Raw genomic sequence first — 21,625 nt, forward strand, 5'->3', positions numbered from 1 at the left:
CGTTTAGTGTCAATTAGTGATGTTCATAAAACATTTTTTTAAAGATTTGTAGTTTGACACTGACAGTAATTCATGACAGCATACAGTATGTTATGCCATGTATCAGCTAACAAACCAGCAAAATGCTAGGGTGGCAATGAGCAAAGTGTTTGTTTGCGGAAAATCAGACTAAGATACATTTCTGCAAACATACTTTGCAAAAATATATTGCGCTAGATTAACGTATTAATAATAAAATGAAATAATTATATTAATATATTTTAATTTAATTAATTTTAAGTTATCTCATGGCCCCTAGGATCACTGGGGCCCCCTAGTGGGCCGCGTCTCCACCAGTTGAGAACCACTGTTTTAAAACCACCAACAACTGACCTCTCTCTCTCTCTCTCTCTCTCTCTCTCTCTCTCTCTCTCTCTCTCTCTCTCTATGCATGGACTTCATACTAGGTACTGTATTCCACCATTAAAACCAGTGATGCATTACTACTAATGAGCAATGCATTATTTATGAAAAAAGAATCACTTGTTCACTTAAATGAACCGGCTCATAGAGCCGAGTCCGACTCGTTCGCGAACGACTCATCACTAACAGCTGCGTTCCAGTTTCTCGCTCTCTCTCTCTCTCTCTGACTGCGTTCACTTCCTTACTTTCACCCCTCCCTCTCTTGCTCTCTCCTCCTCTACATCCTCAATCTCTCTCAGCAGCAGCAGTTTGTGTCCTGAGAGAACTGGCACCAAACTGACGCATCCATGGGGCGCGCGCAGCATCTTTATTTCACCACATTACAATTTGAAGTCATATAGGGGAATATTCTCGTCAACGCAACAAGCACACGTCAGTCGTTCGGCGTTTAATCGTCAGGCTTAAAACTCTCAGTCGCACCATATCTGTCTGTATTTGTCACATTTGTAGCTGTGTCGAGCTGTGGTGATGGATGGGGATGCGTGTGTTCGCGTGTGGACTCGACCGCTGCAAGTGATGCTCCAGCAGAAGAAGATCAAAGCGCGGAGGAAAAAGCGCAAGGAGTTGTTCGGGGGACAGATGTGCTTCATCGGGCTGCTGCTGCTGGCGGTGTCCGGCTTGTCTAGTTTGGCCGAGAAATCCGGTGAGTTTCGGTTCAGTATTTGTCAGGAATGTGTGTTTGTGAAAGCGGAGGGGGGTAATGGAAAGTTTTACGGGAGAATCATACTCGCACTCGGAACTGTTTTAGTAGAGAACCGTACTCGCAACATTGCAACGACTTTTAAAGGGGGACATGCAGAATCACTCTTAACTGTTCCATAATGGATGGATTTCTGAAACAGTTAAAAGTTTGCAGAATTTCACAACTGTTTTAGATAAGCATGCTCGCACTTTTTAAAGAGTCATATAGCATACCATTTTAGCCGTACTTAAGACTTAAACATTTTAATGAACCGTACTCATAACATTTTGGAGAACCGTATGACACACTAGCTATAAACTGTTTTAGAGAGCAGTTAGATAACTGTTTATCATATCATTCTAGACAGCTGTATACTCACACTTTAACTATTAGAGTGCACTGCACTCTTACAATGAACTGTCTTAGGCAAGCCGAAAGTTAAAGAACCATACCATACGTAGCTACAATGTTAACCGTTTCGGAGAGAACCATATACTAACACTAAACTGTTTTACTCAATCTACTGTATTATAAACAGTTGTACTCACACATTTAACCGTTTAGAGAGGTGTACTTAAAACCGAGCTTGTTACTGTTAACCATTCAAGTAGTGAACACTCAAGTAGGCCTAATCGTTTTAGAGAGGTGTACTGCTGACTATTTTAAAGAGTCATATTCTTACCATTTTGGAGATCTGTGTTAGAACTATAAACTAGAGATATGCCAACCATTTTAGTGAACCCTACTACAATTAACAATTGTAGACAGCCGTAGTTACTCTATTAATCATTTTAGAGAGCCATACTCAAGACTGTTCATTATTTTAAAGAACTTTACTCACAATATTAACTATTCTGAGAAGCGTACTAGTACTAAAATCCATTTGAGACAGCCATAATCAAACAATTAACTCTTGAGACATCTATACAATTATTATTAATCATTTTAGAGAATCACATGCTGTTTTAGAAGATAATCTAACATGTTAGCTGTTCAATTTCACCGTGATTTAGATACATTTTTGTCATGAATACAATCGTGCTAGTGTTACGTACTTGTGATGTGGATGTAGCTTTCTGAGTAAAGTGTTTTGAACATCTGTGTTTAATAATAGGTGGATCTGTCGCAGGGCAGTTTTCTCCCACAATGCTGATAATGTTAGGGTTCTGATCCATAATGGATTGTAGTAAGCCAGTGGTTAACCCACTGATTCACACACACTGAAGGAGTTCTTTAGAGCGGAACATAAATGATCGTTAACTGACCCAGGGATCCTTGATGATCTCAGTCATCTCTATATATTATAACATAAAGAGGTGTACTGCATCACTAATTTGTTAAAACTTGAGTCAGGACAATGTGGCAGTTAATCTCAGAGACATTAACAGTGTCTGTACCTTTTTTGCATGCTTGTTAAAAGCATTTCTACCACTCATGTTTACATTATAGCGACATTGTAGGACTTGCATGAAGTTGTCTCCTTAAAAGTTGGCAAATATTGGCATAGGGGCTTTTCTTATCAGCTTGTCTAGATTTTTCCGCTCCCTGATCCATGATACCGTGCAATCTGAATCCGTCCACACACACTCCATCTGTCCATTCGTATCTGTGGAACTCAGCACATAAATAATGACTCTTCATAAGAATCTTACTATTAAATATAACCCTTTTGAAAAACCATTCAGGATGTGTACATCTGTCATGTACCCTGACATACAAAACAAAATATATTTTCATATAATGCTCTGCATGTTCACTTAAGGGCACAGCATTTAAAGATAATCTTGTTGTATAACATAATCTTGACAGCTCTGTGTACATTACATTAAAAGGGTCATTTAATTCTATTTTGAAAGATCGTTATTTTGAGTTTTGCGTAATAGAATATGTTAAAATGCTTTAATGTTCAAAAAATATATATTTTTTTCACATAATGTACATTATTGTAGCTCCTCTATGCCCAGTCTTTCTAAAACACTTCAATTTCTACAAGGACCCTCCTTCCGAAAACGCATGTGTAATATCCCTTACCATAATCGCAAGCTTCAGATTCTTAAGCAATTATAAAGACAGTTAACAATGTCATCAGTTTTACCATATCAGTTTAAGCCCGAGTCAGATTCTGAAAATTAAGATGACCAAGCCGATCGATCTGAACCTGATACTCGTCTGTATTTACAGTACACAAGCCGCGGTTCAGCTGACAAACGCCGCCAGTGTGAAAGCACAATGTGATGTGTGCTGCTTCAGCTCTGCTTGAGCGGCCAGTGTAAAACAGAACACGTAGTGCACCTTTGTCATGTTAACACCAAGTTATAAGCGGAGAACAGAGAATACCGCGTTTGCCAACATAAATCCATCTCTGCAATTTTGATCGTATAACGATCAAACAATATGCGTTACTCTATACACTGCACAAATCTCTGCATTTCAACAGTCAATAGCAAATACTTTAACAAATAATAAAACATACAGGCTCTGATTCAGAAGCGCCAGATTGCCCTAGCTAAGTTGAAATTGACCCATTTATTTTTAGAAATAGCCTTTGTGCACAGCCGGCCTTGTGCTCTCCCAGGTTCAGGAAACTGTCCTGCATAAAATGCGCTGCACACACACAAACTTTACTGTTCTGGAACAGTGTTGTAAATAAATCTTAACCATTGATTCCTAATTGCGTCCACTTTCGGAAGGCCAAATAAAGTGCTTTTGCTTCCGCATAGAAACACACAGTCTTGTCGTTGTCGACATTGCGGAGACAACGCTACTACGATAACTGAAGTCACGCCTTCTTTCTTAGCGTATGCATTTGGGCGGCATTATGCAAATACGGTATTTCCACATAGTGACGTAGGCATGTGAGGAAGAATTCAATCGAGGCCTTTTAGCTAAGTCTGGATCTGCCTTATCTTTTAGATAGAATAAATCTTTTGTGGGAGACTTTGAGCTTTGCAACTTGGCAGATCGTATACATGGACAAACAGCTTAACACACTAAGGAAAAAGGAAAACATGAAATGGCATCATATGACCCCTTTAAGGCTGTTGGATAAAATGGATAGAGCATTTCATTTACATGTACAGTGTTTTCATATAGGAAGCTGCCATTTAGCAAATGCCATGAGGGAAAGCAAATGAAGAGAAAGTGAAGAGGTGGATTTGGAGGGAAGAATAGGGAATGGTAAAGGCAGGGAGAACTGAGTGGCCTGCCAGCCAGAACAGACACTGATATAAAGTGACTTCTCTGTCAGTTGCTGACTGGCTCTGACAGACATGCTGTCTGCATTTGGGCCAGCTAGCCAAGCCTCTGAGCTTCTTTATTGTTGTTTTTTTTTGAGACACTGATTTTATTGATTGATTGATCCATTTATTTATTTAAATCGTTTCTTCTGTCCCCCATTTTCTTTCTCTCTCTTGTGCTCTCTCGCTCTCATTTCTCAATATCCTTATCTCTCTCTTGCACTATTTGGACAGGATTAGTTTTTCAAACGGCTTGAGTCAAATTATTACCAGAGGACATCTGTGATGTCATGTACTGATTCGGACGGAATGATTTGGAAATCTATAGTTTTTTTTTTCTTCCTCTTTTCTTTCTTCATTTTGCCAGAAACATTTTGACAAAAACGTCTACATTTATAATGGTGACATTTATAATTTCATTGATACAATATTCAATGAAAGTCATGTTAATAATTATGTTTAATATTAAATGCATATAAATGAAAAGATTATATATATAAATATTCAGATAAAATATCTCCTCCGAGTAAGCGAAAACAGTACGCACCACATTTTTAGCTGAGGTTGTTTGAGAAAAATAATGTTTTCCTGGCCAAATGGGGCTTTTGACGTCAATTAATGTTCCCTGTGTGCCCAGATGCTCCCAGGTACCTCATGTTCATGCATGGCATGCTTTCATCTGGAAGAAAAAGTGAAAGAAAGAAAAATGAACAAAATGTTAGATCTTCCTATTGTTTAGGATTATGTTGGACAATACTGGAGAGGTTTGGCATGTTTTGGTTCAAATTTCGCAACACTTTCTCTAACAGGTTTAAGAAATGCACAGCACTAGATAAACCTGATCTCTTTAGGTTTAGTTTTTTCTCAGTTGAAGTCTCAGTCTCTGGCTGTTGTGTAATGTTTGTGAGCCCTTACTAATTTATGCTGCCTTATATGGATATAGTTATTAAACCTATAGAAATTTCTAAAGTAAGGCAACACAAGCAAATGTTTTATGTCAATATTTTACAATACATGTTTCAGGCTATAAATGATAAAACAATAGAAATACTGTTAAAAAATTAAGATAATTATTGTGACAATTTATGGTTGTCAAATGTTATATACATAGATATAAAATATGTACCAGCCTCAATAATTAATATTATTATTTTTTTCACTTGGAGTGTCCTTGACATTGGTTCAAATGACTGAATCTTCCATTTTTCTATGCGTCACGTGAACTGTGGACAATAGAACCCCTGAAAAGGCTCTGGTTCTCAGCAAAATGGCTGAATTACGTTCAAATTAATAAAAGTCATGAATGAAAGTCATTTGACTGAACTTTTTAGTTCCCCCTTCAAGCTAATGTTGCATATTCACTAAATGTTGCAATCATTGATCATGTTCATTGCCTTGCAAGTTTGAAACTTCAATTGTGTATTGAACGTTGTTGGTGGAAATTCTGAGTGAGCTGTTAGACGTACATATGAAATTGCAAGAAATTGTTTATCTGTTTTTTATAGGTGACCTGGCTGCTTAATTGATTTTTGCATAGCTTTCCAACTAGGATTACTTCTTGTTGTTCTTAACTCTCTCTCTCTCTCTCTCTCTCTCATTCTCTTATGACCAGCTCATTTATCATCCACACTGGTCCACACCTTTAGTCTCTTTTGGAGCAGAGCAGTTCATTATTTTAGCTAGTTTTACACCTCGCTGGGCCACAAGCCTGACATCAAGCTGGTTCCAGATGGATGACATGAGATGGATCAGTGCTGTAATTGTAATTCTATATCGCACAGACAAATTGAGGGTTTGGAAAATGTGCGAATGTCAGATGTCTAACAGGGTAAGTTACAGATTTGTAGTCATTGAAGCCTATGCTCAGGATATTAGGTGGCACTGTAAATTAAGTGTTCCATATAATATTATGATATATTCTGGAGTTATCATTCAGTTTTTGATTTGTTGGTAGCCTATTGGTCAGTAATATCCAGATATATTTATCATCTGATATCACATATTTAATTTGAACTCTTATTTTTATAGATCATAGGTTACTTTAGCCATCATCGGGCACTAACTTAAAGGGATTGTCAACCCTAAAATGAAAATGAAGTCATCATTTCCTCACCCTGTTGTTGTTCTAATGCAGTATGCCCTACTTACTTTTATGGACCACAAAAGGAGAATTTTTACAAAAATGTCATGCTTGCACTCATCCATATAATGGCAGTAAAAAGTGACCAGCATCAAGCTTTTTAAAAAATACTCTCTCCAGGGTGAGTAAACTATGACTTAAGTAGTGCAAAGATTTAAGCATTAGGCTATTTGTTGAGCCTTCATTATATAATAACTTTTTTTTTTTTTTTACAAATCTGTATAACACTGCACATTAATGTTAAATTCACTTAATAATCACAATTTTGATTTTCCACTGACAAAACAATTGTCATTATTTGTATTTTATTTTACAAAATGTGTAGATTTTTAGTATCATTATTTATTAGTTTTCAACCATGAAAATAAAGAACATAATTTGATCAGAAATATTTTTTTTTAATCAGAGCATCGCTAAAGACTTCTGAAGGTTACATAATGCTAAATGAATTCAAAACAACAGCATGGTATTGCCATTTATCAGGAGAGATATATAGTGTTATTCTCATTGTAATATCCACTGACATGAACTGAATATTTTCTGTCAGCTGTAAAATACTGACTAGGCAGTTTAGCTTTCGCTTGAGCTGATGAATGGAGCCAGTGATGTTGTTGTCTGGTGCACCATCACCTACAAAATCCATCATGCTTACACACCAAACCAGCCTCTCTTTATATGCCTTTGACAGCTCACAGCTCACTAATCATTCACAATTCTGTTTAAAACATGGCTTTACTTGTTAAAGCAGAGTCCCAGCACTAAATATACGAAGCACAGGCTGTCGTTTCTGCAGATTTTCTGAGATGTGTTCACAGTGAATAAAAACCATCCAGTCATTTGATCAAGTGTGAAGAGCAAATAATGGCTCATCTTTCAGTACATCACAGTTGGCAATTAAGCTCCCCGTTCAAACACTGATTACAAAAATCATCTCAACGCAGTTTAAATGTACAGCAGGGGACTCAATAATGTGAATCTTTCAAGCTTAAAGAAGAGGCACTGCACATATTTTAAAGGCTGAAATATAGCTCACTCGTTTTTTTACGTGATAGAAATAATAGGAACTGACATGTGCATTTATCTCAGTAGTCTGTTTACATCATGATAAGTTTCTTGTCCATTAATAAGTTGAAAAATCAACACTATCATGTAGATGTTTTGTAGAGGAGCAACAAAGTAAACAATATACACACAGTGACCTCATAGGTATTTGGACAAGCAAGCCACAGCTAAAAATGTGTGAATGTCATTGCAATATATAACAAAATGTCAAAACAAAAGTGCCATTTATTTGTAGAGAAAGATAGCACAAGCACACTTTACGAGTGCGATACTTCTCAAAAAGGAAAACTCTAGCATCATTTGTTTGCAGATGCCACCTGGTTTGATATTTTCAGTCTAAAGTAATGACCATCATTTTTTAAGTGTTCCCTACATATCTCCATATATGGCAAATGTATATTACAGACCATCATGATGAAGTGACATTGTTGTTGACTGTGCTGAGCTGTTTACAAAAGTTAACATAAACCTTGAGCAAGATAGGCTAACAAATTTGGCTTTCTGTCTGCATGTGCTCCAGCATAAGACTCGACTTGAGCTGGTCTATTTAATTACTATAAAACCAAAATGAATAGAAATAAAGGTGGATTTGAATTGGTGGAGCCATGATGGAAGAATTGTCACAAGATGTTTAAAAATCCTGTCCAGTGGTTGCTTGTATAGCGTTGGTAGCACTGTATTTCACCGTGCCGTCAAAGACAATTCCATGATAAATGAATTGAATCCAGGAGTCTAAGAATAGGTGTGTTTGACTTGAAGTGGCGCTGCGCAGACTGATCGATGCATGACATCAAAGTACAGTGTACTACTCAGTGTACCGTCTGCTCTCTAATCGCTCTCGCGGTACTTTGATGTCATCTGTACACTGATCGGTCTGTTCACCGCCGCTTCAATTTGAACACACCTATATGCAAACCATTTTACTTCTGTGAAAGCATATTCAACAAGTAAAAATGTATGGCAGGACTAGGTTTCATTTGTTGTAAATTGATTGGAGCATCATCAAGTTGAATAAATAAGATTTCCGTTGATGTATGGTTTGTTAGGATAGGACAATATTTGGCCGAGATACAACTATTTAAAAATCTAGAATCTGAGGGTGCAAAACAATCAAAACATTGAGAAAATCGCCTTTAAAGTTGTTCATTTATGTTCGTAATTGTGCTGCATTCACTCACAAAAATAAATGTTTTATAAATGTACGGTTGGAAATTTACTAAATATCTTCATGGAACATGATCTTTACTTAATATCCTAATGATTTCTGGCATAAAAGAAAAATCAATAATTTTGACCCATTGTTGGCTATGGCCACAAATATAGCCGTGCGACTTGTGACTGGTTTTGTGATTCAGGGTCACAAATGCTCAAACAATGGCTAAATAGCTAGTCGTGTATTGGTTAGCATTATCCAATGACCTTTGCAGCCTAAGTGACATCAGCAGAAAAAAAAAGTAAGTAATATTACTTAATTTTAATAATAGGTTATGTAGATCATTATTTTATTTTTAATAAACTCAACGATTTCTTCTTAAACATGATTTAAAATTAAATCAATGTGAAATCTCATTTGCATCCATTTTACTTCTGTAATGTGATCTATCATTCACAATAAGACCAGGAACATGTATTCAGAAAGTAATAGTCGTATTTGGATTTGGACAGGTGATCGATCGAATTCCTTAATAACCCTATAGAGAGAAATTCTCAGTAGTTTCTCAGTAATTAACAAAAAGTATTGAATCCCCCAATAGAATGTCGCTAATTATACAGTGGTTTTATTTTAGGCTAGCAGTCTATTCTGGAATACTCAAGACAATTTAGTCAGGGCGGAGGCATCTGCCACCCTGGAGCGCATGACGAGGTGAAAAGGGGATGGAGAGAGAGAAACAGCAAGGGGTTTTCTATCTGCCAGCTCCTCCCGGATCCCTCCACATGCCTCTCCTGCCCTCACGTGTAGCGCAGGTCATTAATTCAGAGAGGAGGGGGCGCCCTACATACCTTTTCTCTCTCTCTCTCTCTCTCTCTCTCTCTCTCTCTCTCTCTCTCTCTCTCTCTCTCTCTCTCTCTCTCTCTATATATATATATATATATATATATATATAGCATGCTCTAAATGTGCTCATTAGAGGTGTGATTTATGATGCCCCTACACTCCACCTTCTTTGCATTTGTGCTGCAGTAAGAGTGGATTAGGCCCTGCATTGCATCTGTTTATGGTGTTTGCTAAAGCAAAAAAACTGCTCCAACCGAGTAAATCAAATGCAATGCACTGTTCGGCAGAACACAGCAAGACCACTGAACATCTCCTAGAGAGGCTCTGGCCAGCCAGTGAGTGAGCAGATGGATTGCACACAGATGTTTGGAATATTTCAGACGTACGGAGATGAAAACCAGCCTCGTATTGTAATTTAGCAAGGACAAGCATGTTGTACGGGCACTGATCTGCCAGAAATGTTTCGTGCTGAAAATATGTTCTCCAGTTCACTTTACAGACATTAGTATGCTGTTTTTCAGAGTGAGAGATATTAACCATAAGGGTGGTAACCTTGAGTCTGATCGTCTCCTATTTGGTGCTGTGAGATGAGATGAGGTTCCATCTGTTTGAAACAAAGTTAAGTCGCAGAGACAGACTGAGTTGTTCCCATTTTGGGGCTTTTTTCTGTATTTATTTTGTGTTCTGCAACAGAGAACCAATTTCTGACCTGTAGGTTTTAGCCATTTTTCATAAATATATATATTGATGGGTTGATGTATAACTTAATGTAAAAAAGAAAAAAGAAAACTTGCATCACAGAATTTTATTAAGTTTAGTGACAAACATGTTACAACGTTGACATGGTACAATGACTGGTAGGCTACTGTTTTTATTATTGATTGACACAAATTTCACGATTTCAATTAAATTGAATTCTTGTGATTTGATTCCGATCTTAAATCAATATTGATTAATTTGGAGAAATATTAGGTACAGTAGATACATGTTAATCTTTCTCAAGAAAAAAATATCTCACCTAATGCTGTAAACATACAGAGAGGCCTGTCATCCGGTATTATTTTTAAAGATTAAAAATAACAACTCAAAACAACTATAATGCAGTTCTCCAGCAGTTTTATTGGCCTCTTTACGCTGTTGAAAAACACTGATTGACCGATATTATGTATGCGGCATATACATTTCGGTAAGTTGTACTCTATATCTTTCAACATACCTATTGTTCATTCGTGTTTATTTACTATTAACTTGTAGTAACACATACCACTTGAACTGAGGCGCTATAGCGATCATAGCTGTATACAGCGATCTGCCATGTCACATTTACAATTATTTATTGTTTGAATTTCGTAATAAAATCTATAGAATCTGAGAGCTGAGAATTTGTTTCATATCAAAAGTAACCTGCTCTGTCTTGTCGGTGTCAGTGTCCTCTTTACTTTGCAATTTTTCTCTGCGTGAGAAAATGGATGGGGGCGTGAGAGCGTGTGAAAAGTGTCACGCTAAAGTGTCACGCTGAATGCGTGAGAGTTGGCAGCCCTGACTGCAACTATACTACAAGTGAACTTGTACTGTATACTGATAGTTTATTAGAAAAAAATTTAGTTTATGAAAGCCCACTTTGAAGTATACTTTCAAGTATAGTTTTCTTTAAGTGAACGTAATATCATACTTAAAGTTTACTATTTATATATTATTTTTGCACTTTGAGTAGCCTACTATGTTTTATTTAGGTATTGATTTGTATACTTCAACTGCATTTTAAGTAGATTTGATTTAAATATATGTACATTAAATATATGTAGTGGACTACATACAAATTCACAATCAGAATTAGGAACATATCTGTTTTCTTTTTAAATCAATCATTTAAAACAATTAAAATTTATAAGACAGTATGTAAAACGTCCTGGTTCCCTATGCAACCCACCGTTCCTTGAAGGAGGAAACGGAGGACGTAGTCACCTCGCCACTACTGCTTGACCACCGCTGACTCCAGGGGCCGCTCGGCTCCTCAGCGAAAAAGCAACTTGTCAATGTTGAATTGGCTTGATTAAATAGTAGTACGAAGAAGACTGGCTCCCTGGGATTGATCCCCATTCAGTCGACTACGTCTGACGTTCTCGACTGAAAGGGAACTATGTATACTTTTTATTTTTAGTTTAAAAGAAGTATACTAATAGCACACTTGAATAAACCTCTTTTTTGTAAGGGCCATTTGTTGACAAAGTAACATAATATGCTGCTTTTCATATCTTAAAATATTTGTCATTATGAAGTTGTATTTGTAGTGACTTGTCATTGGTGTCAACAAAGGGTTGCTGTAATCTGAGTGTTGTGAGTGATGATACAGCACATTTAGCTAAACTGCTCAGCTGTCAGAAATTAGCATGGAACCCCAGCACACACTGTGAGTGCCAGCACATTCAGATAGCCTTTCACCTGCGCTAAAAGGGGAAGAAGAACTGATTAACTTTTTAATTGTCTGATTTAGATCAAACGTGAGCTGACTATCTTGCAGTGCCGTGCAAATTACAACTAAGGATATGAGAAGGTAGCGCATTACTTTTCAGACAGGATTACCTTTCATTCAAATAAGCATTTTTGCTCTGTAAAAAAAGACATATATGCTTAAGATATTAAAATCCACTATTATATGAAAGAATAATGAGTTCTAAGCCTTTAATCTTTTGACTGCTTTGAATTTATATAAGCTCTTGTTTGATATTCTGTCTGATTACATAAAGCTGCAGTTGGAAACATATTTGAAGGTGGTATGGTTTGCAATGAGAAGGGATATCTATACTTGTGCAGTTAGTTGTGTTTGTCATTGTTTCAAGATGGACTAAAACTGTTAGTATAGGAGGGTGCCCAAAACAAGCCATTACCCTAAAAGAACAATATCTGAACACAGAAGAATCAGACTCAGCTGGGATGTAGGAAGAGATTTTGTGGTCCTATGCCACCAAGACACATGTTGTAAGCCAAAATTCAATGCAGTTCTGTGTGTCAAAAATCAAACAGAAATACTGTGAAATACGGTGCTAGTATCAGTAGGACTACTTTTCATCATCAGGGACTGGACATCTTGTTAAAATAGAGGGAATAATGTGACATCTGACAACCTTCAGCAAATATCTAAGAGGAGAAAAAAATTATGTGGAAGAATAGGCCACAACCCCTCCTGAAAAGTGTGTGAATCTAATAAATACTTCAAAATATGGCATTTGAAATGTGGAGATTGAATATAAAATTACTTTGTTATAATAAGTAAGATGGATGGGTTGACAATGTGGAGTTTGTCCTATGTAGTGTGATTGACAACCTGACTGTGGCAGTTTATTAACTCTATTTGTGATCTGAGTAACTTAAGGTGATCTTGATTGGTGAAGTGATTATATCTACTAAAAATTAATGTAACTATAGCAATGTGCAATGATGTGTACAATATGTAAATTATTCAAAATCAGACTTAAGGAAGTCCTATATAATTAGGATAGTTTGGGGTTCACCTGGCTTTAATCTGGTTGTTTTAGTTATAAAAATAACAAAATGAAAATATGCAAAATGTTGATGCATTTCTTGACCTTCACTACTGCGGACATTTCCATATCTTCCATGCATATGAAAATGTCCCAGACACCAGAAGACTGGGGGGGAAAAAGAGACTACCGTAAAAAAGTGGGGGATGCTACACTGAGTGACGCCCCAGAAACCAACTCTCTAACGGGTTTACCCAGAGCCTCAAAGCTCTCTGACCACAGTCCTTTGAAGATTGTTTGGTGGAGATGAGGCTCTTGTCCAGTTCTTCTGGCTGACAGCAGACATGCACAGCAGGAGTCACATTGCCAGCAGTCACTAATGAGACTATTAATGGCCTGTCACATCCATAAACGGCCAATTACTGATACAAAATCACTGACTTTATATATAACCACTATAGATTCACTCCTGATGGTTTGTTTAATCATTCACCTGATAGTCTGATTATTAACTACACTGTACGATTCAGACAAGACTGTTCCCAGCGGCCCACACATGTTTTTATCAAGACCCACCTCTACCTCCAATACTTTTAACACCCAAGGAATTCCATATGGGGTTCATGTGTCGTTTCTTTATTTGTATTGATTCTATATTCCATGTGATTTCAAACTTGTTTAATGCCAAAGTACCCACAAAGATGATGATGATGAGTTTCTGTGGTTGGGAAAATTCAGAATTAGAAAGAAATTAAGATAGCCCCTTCCTTGACCACTTTTAAGTCTCTACTAAAAACGCACTTGTTTTCCATGGCTTAACATTAATATATATATATATATTTTAATTGTTAATTAACTTTTGGTCAGTCGTGTGGCTGTTGTAAAAGTGCTATACAAATAAACTGAACTTGAACTTGATGATCCCCCGGTGAATCATCAAGACATGCTCTGTACGGTAGCAATAATTGGTAAATATTTTACATGGCCATTTTATTCAAACCAAAAGAAATGATGAATACATATTATATGGAAAATATGATTATTAAATATATGATTAATTTTTTTCTAACTCAGATGTATTTATTTAGTTATTTCCCCTAAAAAAATATTGGTCTAAAGGCCCACTTTTTTTCTCTCTGAAATTTTCCGCTGACTCCATAGCAGTCCCTTGGGGGTCCCTGTTCCCCAATTTGAAACCCCCTCCCTGCTCTAATCCAAGCAGATGTTTGTCTTCTGCAATGTCACTAATATACTACAGTGTTTCCAGATATAAATTCTTCTTCCCTTCTACCCTCTGATTTGTTTGCAACACTACTTCTCTTTCTAACTTTGTTTGACTAGTACTGTCCCATATTCAAGTTTTCACCTAATGAAGATAAACTAGGTAATCACGGGTTTGGCAGAGTGGAAGTGTGCAGTGTTATATTTATCCGTTTTGACAGTATGGGGTCGGATGTGTAAGGGCAGTCTGAATCTATAGGATAAAATTTCCTGGGTTAGGTAGTTCCTCTTCGCAACAGCTGCTATCTGGGACAGTCATCTGTGGGACAGGTCCTCAGGTGATGTGCTGCAGATGTGGCTAGATAGAGCAATCTATTTTCTCTTTTACAGTGTTAAAAGTGTATAGCACATGCATCTGCAAGCTTTCTTCATAGAAATAGCAGTATAGCACTGTTAGTGACAGGCTTTCTGTGTGATGTGGACCATAAACTCTCTGGGCAGATACTGTACCGGTATTGTACAAAGAGGAAGATGAATACCTTGATACAGTATATAATTAATTACCCATTAAAAAAATTCATGAATCTTTGTCCAAATAATGGTCATTTTGTATATAATTCTGTCTGATGCCACTAGTGGCACAAATAAACACCCCTTAAGATGTATTCTTATGAACAGATTTATTCTTATGAACAGGTGACCAGTGTTCACTCGTGTAAGAAACGTCAATTAACTGGCTCTAAATTAGTGTGTTATACACTACTGCAGGTAAAAAGCTTTTGATGTGTAGTAAAACTCTAAAGGAGGACTCTTGGGAATGATGATCAGTACATTTTGTGGCTCTCTTTAGAGCATGTGCAACTAGAGGCTTTATTATTCATTACTTAGAAGAGACCAAAATACTACTGAGAAGTAAATAAGACCCTGCTCCATTAATGACGCTGTCTATTACAGTATCATATTTGAGTAAATCTTTAATGACCCTTATTGTTGGGTGATGTGTGCAAACAGTGACATCAAAGGTGCAAAAGTAGTCCTACTTTTCCATTAACTTATAGTTGTCTTTCGATGTCACTCAAGACAATTTTGCATCTGCAAACAGCGTCCCCTGAAATAGCACTGCAGTAAAAAGAGTAAACTTGCATAATCTGTCTTAGTCATGCTTGCTCTCTGTGAAGTTACTTGAACATCAGGGCGAGCACCTACAGCTCTTTTTCTGTGAAGGGAGGTCCGTTGCCGTAATGCATCCTTGACTTTCAGCTGCATTTTATGCTATTTTATTGTAAAAAAAAACAGAGGCATGTATATCTCTAGGATCTGGGCATTTAAACATCATGCTTGAGGTCTTTTGCACATGCACCATGTTGTCTTTGTACATATAAAGAAGAAAGAATATAATGAAGAACACTGCATGCAATATGTTTTAAATGTAGAATGTAGTTTTACATGTGGAAATGGTCATGGATTCTTGGTTACTTAAAGGTGATTGCTGACATGTGGGCTCTGGTGCAGTTGAACATAGAGACCTTTTTTATTCATTAGAAGTGACTACGCTGCCTTTGTCTATGTATGCTGGTTAAATATAATGAGATTGTCATTGCTACATAATCATAGATATTGGCATTTATTTAAACAAAAATACAGTGAACCAGTAATATTGTGAAATATTATTACAATCTAACTGTTTTGTATTTTAGTATATTTAAAAATGTCATTTATTCCTGTGAGGGCAAAACTAAATCTTCAGCATCATTACTCCAGTCTTCAGTGTCACATGATCCTTCAGAAATTATTCTAATATATGCTTATTTGCTCCTCAAGAAACATATCTCTTTATTATCAATGTTTAAAGCATTATAGTGCTGTTATAAAGTTGAAAAGGCATTTATTTAAATATAAATCTGATCATCTCAAATGACTCCAAGTCATGGTTGTTCATTGGTCAAAAGGTGTGCGAACCTTGATTGTTACATAATATGTATTTCTATACCACTTGGACATGATAATCCTACAAGTCACCATGTGTGCATTTTCAATCTCGGTGAGGGACTGTCTCTTTAATTGGGTGTCTCGTAGAGGTTCCTTGGGCTCTCTGGTGCAGCTGCATGCTGAGACTTTCACATTCATTACTTAGAAATGCCTAAAATACTTCTGCAGAGTATCTCAGACCCTCTTGTATTGTTATAAATGTTTAATTAGAATTACTCACATCTAGTTACACAAAAAATTATGCCTAAATTCAATCTCTTAATGCAAAAAAAGCATTGTTCTTCTTCCTCTTTTATATCTGTGTGTTTATGATATTGGGTTTGTGCCTCGTCTGTAGTATATTCCTTATCTCATTTCATGAATTTGTTTTATTCTCTACACATGTACTGATGTGTATCCTTGTGTTTTCTGTGTGCGATTAGCCATGTTCATCTGAGCGTGATGTCGTCACTGTTCTCCTCTGTTCTCTGTAGTTACGTCACATCTCCATAGTAACTTCCTGCCTCCCCCCGCATGTGTGTGTGTGCAGTGTGCATTCTGGCTCGCTGCACAGGTAATGCCATTTCTATGCAGCGTGAGAAACACAATAATTCCAATGAAGCTTGCACAATCAGCCAGAGCTTTGCTCAATCTAATGGAGCTGCTACTTTCCTATATAACATGTGTTTGTGGATGGAATCTGCATGGTTAATTACTTAGCCACTTTGTTGCATTTTAGCCCAGGAGATTGAGAAATAAAGACTGGGGGCAAATTCACTAAACAGTAGGACCATTTTGGCGAGCAAAAACCACACACGCCATTTTCATTAAGCACCAATAGTCCAGTTTACCAGGTTCTAAATGTAATAAGTTAGGGTTGTACCATATTTTAAACCTTCATCTTTCTTTTCTGCACTTTATTCATGACTCTATGTGACTAATGCTATTTGCTTTCTGAAATTAACATTGCTATTACCCATGGAAAGTATTTTATGTAAAAGAGATAATCATATGATCATCAATTGATTTATTTGATTATGGCAGCATTTATTAATCAAATGATGGAGAAGATTGTTTATATAGATGTACACCGATTAGATGAGCACACTTTCAGCTCTTTAAATTGATCATTCAGCATTACAAGATAAATGTATTATACCATTTTAATGCTTATTTGAAATGTTCTTATATTGAAATGTCTTTCTCTATTCAGTTCAGTGGCCTCTGGGTACTCTTACTCAAAGACTGTGTATATACCAAGATTCACTAATATTACTATGATTGGGAGAAAATGAAGTGCACAATATTTCAGCATAAGTCCCGCCTTCTAAATAAAAGAGCCAGTCGGCATTTGTTAAAGTCATTGCGTTACTGCAGCTGCTGTTAGAAGCTCCAGTTCCCATAGAAACAATCTGCGTATGCACATGCGTTTTGGGTGTTTGGCTTTGGATGTTTTAGGTTGGGGTGCTGTGGGGTTTTTTTTTGGTGGTGGTGGGGGTGGGGGCATCATCAAACAATAACCGAGTAACAAACAATATCGAGTCTATTAAACTTTTCCATGAAGTACAATAAGCGTATCGTTTCGTATCGTCAGAACACTTGTTTAAACAGCATACACAAGGCACATTTGACAGGGGACATTATTGACATTATTGATACTGCTTGCAATAGTAATGCAACAGACCGGTCTACCGGTCTATTTAGCCTGGGGCAGTTGTGGCCTAATAAGAGAGTCAGACTTGTAACCCGAAGGTTGGGAAGTGACAGAGGTGCCACCTAACCGTCAATCGCTCCTGGGGCGCCACAGCAAAATGGCTGCCAACTGCTCCAGGTTTGTGTGTGTCCATGGTTTGCAATGAGTGTGTGTTCATTACTCACTACTCCTAATGTGTGTGCACTAACCTGGATGGGTTAAATGCAGAGGACAAATTCCAAATGTGGGTTACCATACTTGCCCTTTCACATGTCACGTGTTCTTTTTTCTTTTTTTTCTTTTTTATTGAGCTGTTTACACTGTTATATACAATAAAACAGCCTGCACAGCGACAGGAAATAAAAATGAGCACAAATACCTGCCTAGTGCCTACCTTACACAACACCGAATGTGTATCTGCTCTCAGGAGAGCAGACTAATTATTTCTACGCACACTGCAACAGTCACAATATGACGTATGTCACACTCTGTGTGTATGTTTTTAAAAAAAAACATACTTTAACATAGAAATAAGACTTTTTTAATAGCCCACTTAAAGTGTTTATTACAAATATATTACTAAATGCTACACATGATTAAATGTGAATGAACAAACATTTGCATTGCATTTACAATCCTGTGAAAACACCCTACTTCCTGCGCTCCTGATTCAGTATAGACTGTGAGCACATTTGTGTCACTACCTAATAATTTACATAATTCCTTTAGTGAATCACGTGATAAAACAACTGTTGTGTAGTTGTTTTATATTAACAACTATTGTGTTCTAATAAGCATCTCAATTCATTCTTAGTGAATATCCCCCAGAAAAATGGAGGGATCATATACCGATAAACAGGCTGTGTGGCTCAGTTTTGTATTTAGCTTGCTCATCTCTCATGTCCCAGACAGATCGCTGCTGTCTCTTTACTATGAGGAAGACACTAAGGTGTCACATTTTCCAAAAGTGTCGCAACTGTCTTCACTTCACTACATGATTCTTTTGACATCTCAGGGGGTGATGAATTATGATACCTTTTTCCTAGGAATGTCAGTTCCTGGATCAGTTTTTTTTTTTTTGGGGGGGGGGGGGGGGGGGGGGTTGTTGATGAAGACAAACTCAAGTTTCCTATCAGTGGCGAAGAAGAAGAACAGGGTGTTCTGACACTCTCAACCAGATCCCAGTTCTGTATCACATCACAATGTCAAAATGCGTCACGTCATAATGCACCACGCAGCCCCGAAGCCCCATCTTGAGTGCTGTTTTTTTTAAATAAATATAGAGGTTTTATTTATAGCGACTGTAGCGGTAAGTGGGGGCCAATGCTCTGAAAAGAGTTGCTCAGGAAGACGGTTAAGCGGAGTGGAGTAAGGGCAGAGGCGCTTGAGGACAGAGCGACCCAGATGACAGTGCTGCCAGAATAATCACCCCCTCCCAGACAAGCCCGGACCGAAGCGCTGCTGCAGGAGCGTTCGCCGCGTGATGTCATTTTTATTACGCCTCGGCCTCACTCCGCACCACAGACGGCCCTCATGAATATTCTCCAGCTGACTTTCGGGGCTCTGTTGCTCACAGTAACACAAATGAGAAGCGGAGCCTGTGAGATTTTAACAGTATGTAACATTCCGGCTCGCTGTGTCCCTGTGAATGCGGTGTGAATAGGAGATATCACAGTAATACTGGGCTGAAACAGACAAACCTGCGCAAAACAACACTACAAGGAGCCCAACTTAGATCAGTGACTCTGAGACTCAGCTGCGTTGTGGATTTTAGTTTGTATTAGAAGTTTGGCTAAAAATAGATGGGGAAAAATCTGCAATTCTCACTTTGACATGCAGGGCCAATGCATTTCCAACGGGCATCAGTAATTTGTGGATGTCTAGAAAGGCAGACGTTTCATAAGCCATCACGACTCAGTTTTGGTTGGGAGTGTCACATCTACCAACTGTTTTTGCTGATATTTTGCTCTTCTGTTGGAGTTTTGTGTATAAAAGCATCTGTAAATTAATAAATGTAAATTATAGTCACACTCACAGATTAACGCCCCCGCGTAACGCGTCTTTGCATTGACTTAACATTGAAATCACTCGCGCCTGACGCGCTATTCGCGTCCGGTGTGAACGCACCATAAGAATGGAAGAGGGGTGACTGACTTTTCCGTTTGAATGTATGTGTTGTGTATTTTTGCTGTAAAAATTACATCCAGTACACAAACTCATCTGCCTTCTCTTTCTTATTGAAGTTATTTGCTGTAAGTTTAAGTGAATCCCAGACAATTGCTTAGTTACACAATCACCATAGTTATCACTCAGCATTTGCAAGGTGGGGCTTTACGGTTTCTAAGGAACATGTTTAGATCAGACTTAATCAGGATAATGTTCTGGAAAAGCTCTGCAATATATAACAAGATATTAATACTTTTATTCAGCAAGGCCGAATTATTGATCAAAAGTAGCAGTAAACATTGCTTAATAATTGCTTTTTTGTGTAATTTATTGGATATTTTAGTAAGTTTTGCATGAGGGTTGTCCTTTTGGAGGGTTTGTGTTTTACGCCCCAAATACATCTGCTGTTGGTGAATCCATGGTTAATAGAAATGCTTTTCCTTTGTGTTTTGCAGGTTATAGCCTCTCCAGTCTCTCAGCTGAAGACAGTGGGAAGTGGGAGAGTCGTAGGCTGCTGCAGGACTTTGACATTGACAGCAACTACACTGATGAGGTGCAGGTTGGGCCCAATGCTGGAAAGAACTGCACACCGCCTGGTAAGAGGTTTAGCACCACACACACACAAATCCTCATACAATCTACCTGCTCTTTGAGTTGAACAGAGCAGATGAAACAGGAAGATGATTGTTTTTTGTAGGGAACTTAGCATGACAGATGACTAATGTCACTATTAACTGGAAACAACAATGTGATTAAGCAAGAAGTCGTGCAAAGTTTCACTTCTGAAATTGTTTTTTGATGGTCGCATTTTCACATTGGGATATCAGACTTCAATGAACCTCGCAATCAAGTGATGCTTTTTAAAATGAAATATTCTCATGTCTCTTTGTTCTCCACTGATTTGTGTGTTCACAAAGGTGTTAGTCCTGTATCAGGAACTCAGACACTAACCCTTTTGTTGCGTTCTGAGCGAGTAATCTTGCTGACACAGACTTTGCTATTGTTTCTTTTGGGGATCGCTGCAGGCTAGGGAACATAAAGTGTATTTCAAACTATAGAGACCTGTGAGCCGTGGCCAGGTCAAAGGTTAAACATTTATGGCCAAGTTAACGACCACACATGTCACTTAATTAAGACATTAACCTCTACAAATTGGGTCTATTAAATTAAAGCTGCGCTAAGAAAAGTCATTGTCCAAAATCCAAATTTAATAGAATTCTGTCGGCTGCAATGGCTGAGTTTGATTTGCATTTTGGTTGATGTCTGTACGAGATCTCACGGTAAACACATTCACACCTACTTTTAATATCTGATAGAAATAGTATAAACAATTTGACGTTTCCAATCTGTTCCTCATTATTTTTCCTCATTGTTATTCATTGTTTATTTGCACAGTTGGTGTAGATCTGGTGTGTAATTTGATTCACGAGGCTACATTGTGCTCCACACACTCTTGGACAATGTGAAAAGGCCAATTAGAACCAGGTTTGAGGGAAAGGCAAGACTGAACAAAGGGG

The 21,625-nt window shown here is 37.6% G+C and overlaps 1 protein-coding gene across 1 annotated transcript in view; it reads left to right on the plus strand.

Moving 5' to 3' along the window:
* Positions 1-558: 558 nt before the first annotated feature.
* Positions 559-21,625, plus strand: part of slc24a3 (solute carrier family 24 member 3) — a 68,439-nt gene continuing 47,372 nt past the window's right edge. Inside the window, exons 1-2 of the mRNA XM_079634476.1 lie at positions 559-1,105; positions 20,564-20,704. Coding sequence (XP_079490602.1) covers positions 931-1,105; positions 20,564-20,704 — 316 coding nt within the window. The 5' untranslated portion in view covers positions 559-930. The remainder of the gene's footprint in view (positions 1,106-20,563; positions 20,705-21,625) is intronic.

Source organism: Phoxinus phoxinus, assembly GCF_949152265.1.
Source record: "Phoxinus phoxinus genome assembly, chromosome: 14".
NCBI classification, from domain to species: Eukaryota; Metazoa; Chordata; class Actinopteri; order Cypriniformes; family Leuciscidae; genus Phoxinus; species Phoxinus phoxinus.